The sequence below is a fragment of the Cystoisospora suis genome, assembly GCF_002600585.1.
Source record: "Cystoisospora suis strain Wien I chromosome Unknown contig_2185, whole genome shotgun sequence".
Classification (NCBI taxonomy): domain Eukaryota; phylum Apicomplexa; class Conoidasida; order Eucoccidiorida; family Sarcocystidae; genus Cystoisospora; species Cystoisospora suis.
The window spans coordinates 2,731-5,260 of NW_027154984.1; the positions used below are offsets into that span (position 1 = coordinate 2,731).

Consider the following 2,530-nt stretch of genomic DNA (forward strand, 5'->3'; position numbering starts at 1 on the left):
AGTGGTAAGAAGCACCTGGAGATAGATAGATAGATGAATAGCTAGATAGAATAACGATAGATGGTAGATAAACAGAGAGGTCGGTCAAAAAGAGAGAGGGAGATAGATTAACGACATGTTTGCATGCGTGTCTATCTAGTGGATATAAGTGAAGGGAGGGAAGTCGAGAGACGCGGAGGTGTCGGAGAGCAGCCTCTTGTCTATCGATCTCTCTGCATCTTCGTGTAGATACACCCGGACACACGTATACATCAAGATATACACGTATATATATATACATATATACATATATATATGTATATATATATATATACATATATATATGTATATGTATATATATATATACATCTATTGTAAGGGGACGGGTGTCTTGTAAGATAGGAGCAGGTAGCTTACCCACTAGTAGTACTAGCAGACGGCGTTGGAGAGAAGTTCTATCTGTCTAGCCACCAACACAGTCGCATGCATGCAAACCTACACATATATATTTATATACCTTTGCATGACTGAATCTATATACCGATGTCCGTATGTATATCTATATCTCTATATATATTTAGAGAGAGAGAGATTAGCTTTGATTTGATACTATAGAGGAGAATGAATGAAGGTCCTTTTCCTTGGATTCTTCTTGGTTGTTTTGGGGGTGTATGTACAGACAGTTCGTCGAGATTTTTCTCTTTTAGTTCAGACGATGGTTGATACCGTACTTAGGAAAATGCTGATCGATCGTGACGTCGAGGCAGCAAAAGAATACACACGAAGAAAAGTCGCAGATCTCCTTCAGGTAAACTCCCACTTTTCTTCTCTTCTTTCTTTCTTTCTTTCTCTCTTTCTTCTGAATGTGATTGAAGAACGCGCATGGTCCCATGACGCTTGGAGTTACGAGAAGAAAATTTTCTTCTCTTCTCCTCGACCAGTCGACAGTAGACAAAAAAGGCGTCTCTCTGGAAATGTATTTCCACATGTACATACATATATGTATGCATGCGGAGTGTATACATGTGTATACATGTATATCTCTTTTTCTCTAGATCCATAGGTGTATGTGCATACAGGTGTATATACACTGGAGTCATGAGTCGTGTGATGGATCGTCTACGTCGTGGATATGTCTGCATGTTCGAAGGCTGCCTGCAGGGGGTGAACGTTCATCAGGCGTAGATTAATATGTAGAGAGATGTGGATAGCTGCATATAGATAGATACATAGATATGTATGTATGCATATACATAGGTCTCTTCATGCTGATTCGTCTGTTGAAGTCTATCCCCTTCTTATGGCTCTCTCTCATGGGCTCTTCGAGCGGTCTTTTTCTGTCTGTCTCATAGTAGAGGAATCTCTCTACCATCAAGAGAAGAAGAAAGAGAATGCTATTATGTAGATCTCCATCTCCTTCTTTTCTTCCCTTTCTTTCTTTCTTTCTTTTTGTGTATATGTGTAGAATAAGATAGATTTGAGCCTCTTAGTGCAGACGAAGAGTTTAGGGAAGATGGAGTACGACACAAAATTACCGCACGTCGAACTCGCAAAGAAACTTCGAAAACGAGGTAAGGAGTCATCCTTCCTCCTTTCTATCCTCTAAACAGTCCTCTCTCTTTTCTTCTTCTTTCTCTTCTTCTCTGCTCGACAGAGCGGGGAAAGATGAAAGAAGAAGAAGAAAGAGGAGGCCTTGGTAGAGTCAAAAGATTAACGATCGGTGGATTACAGATCGACAGATAGAGAGATTAAAGGTAGATAGATGAGAGAGAGGGTTGCTGACCTGTATCAATCTATTCTAGGCTTCTTGTTGTCTCTTCCTCTTCTTTTCCTCTTCTTTTCTTCTTCTCCTCTTCTTTTCTTTTTCTCCTTTCTTTTCTTCCTCTCCGTCAATTCGTCGAAGGCATCGCATGAATGGCCGATGTCTGGAGATTGTGTCTCACCGTGCATCTCTTTCTCTTTCTCGGTCTCTCTCTTTCTCTTTCTCTCTCTTTCTTTTATGAACTGCATGCTCCTCGTCACAAGAAAGAAGAGAAAGAAAGCACTATTAACACTAATCAGAGGGATTTTAAACCTCTGTACAAGTCTCTCTGTTTTCTTCTTTTCTTTCTTCTTTTCTTTCTTTTTTCTCATTGTGTCTTATCTTTCACTTTCTTTTCTCTTTCTTCTTCTTCTTCATTTCCCTCGGTCTTACACGGTGCTTACATGCGTGCGAATTATTCCACTTCTTCTTCTCCTTCGTCTTCTTCTTTGTCTTTTCCTTTCATAATCGANNTGTGTATTTTGTTTTATTTCCTAGACCCAGGCACAGCTCCGTCAGTAGGGGATCGAGTCTCCTACGTAGTCATCCAAGGCTCCAAAGGCCAGTCGCAATATGAAAGAGCAGAAGATCCTCTTTATGTCCTCGAAAAGAATCTCCCTATCGATACACAGCATTATCTGGAAGGTCTCAAAAAGCCTCTCTGCAGAATCTTCGAAGGAGTCATGAGCAACCCGGAGGTCCTTTTCAGTAAGACTAACCTTCTCCAACTTTTAATCTATCTTTAATCTA

The 2,530-nt window shown here is 40.3% G+C and overlaps 1 protein-coding gene across 1 annotated transcript in view; it reads left to right on the forward strand.

Annotated features, from left to right (window-relative positions):
- Positions 1-2,530, forward strand: part of CSUI_004634 (dna polymerase delta catalytic subunit) — an 8,431-nt gene that overhangs the window by 2,196 nt on the left and 3,705 nt on the right. Inside the window, exons 4-6 of the mRNA XM_068064819.1 lie at positions 659-787; positions 1,445-1,550; positions 2,279-2,488. Of these exons, the coding sequence (XP_067923202.1) occupies positions 659-787; positions 1,445-1,550; positions 2,279-2,488 (445 nt within the window). The remainder of the gene's footprint in view (positions 1-658; positions 788-1,444; positions 1,551-2,278; positions 2,489-2,530) is intronic.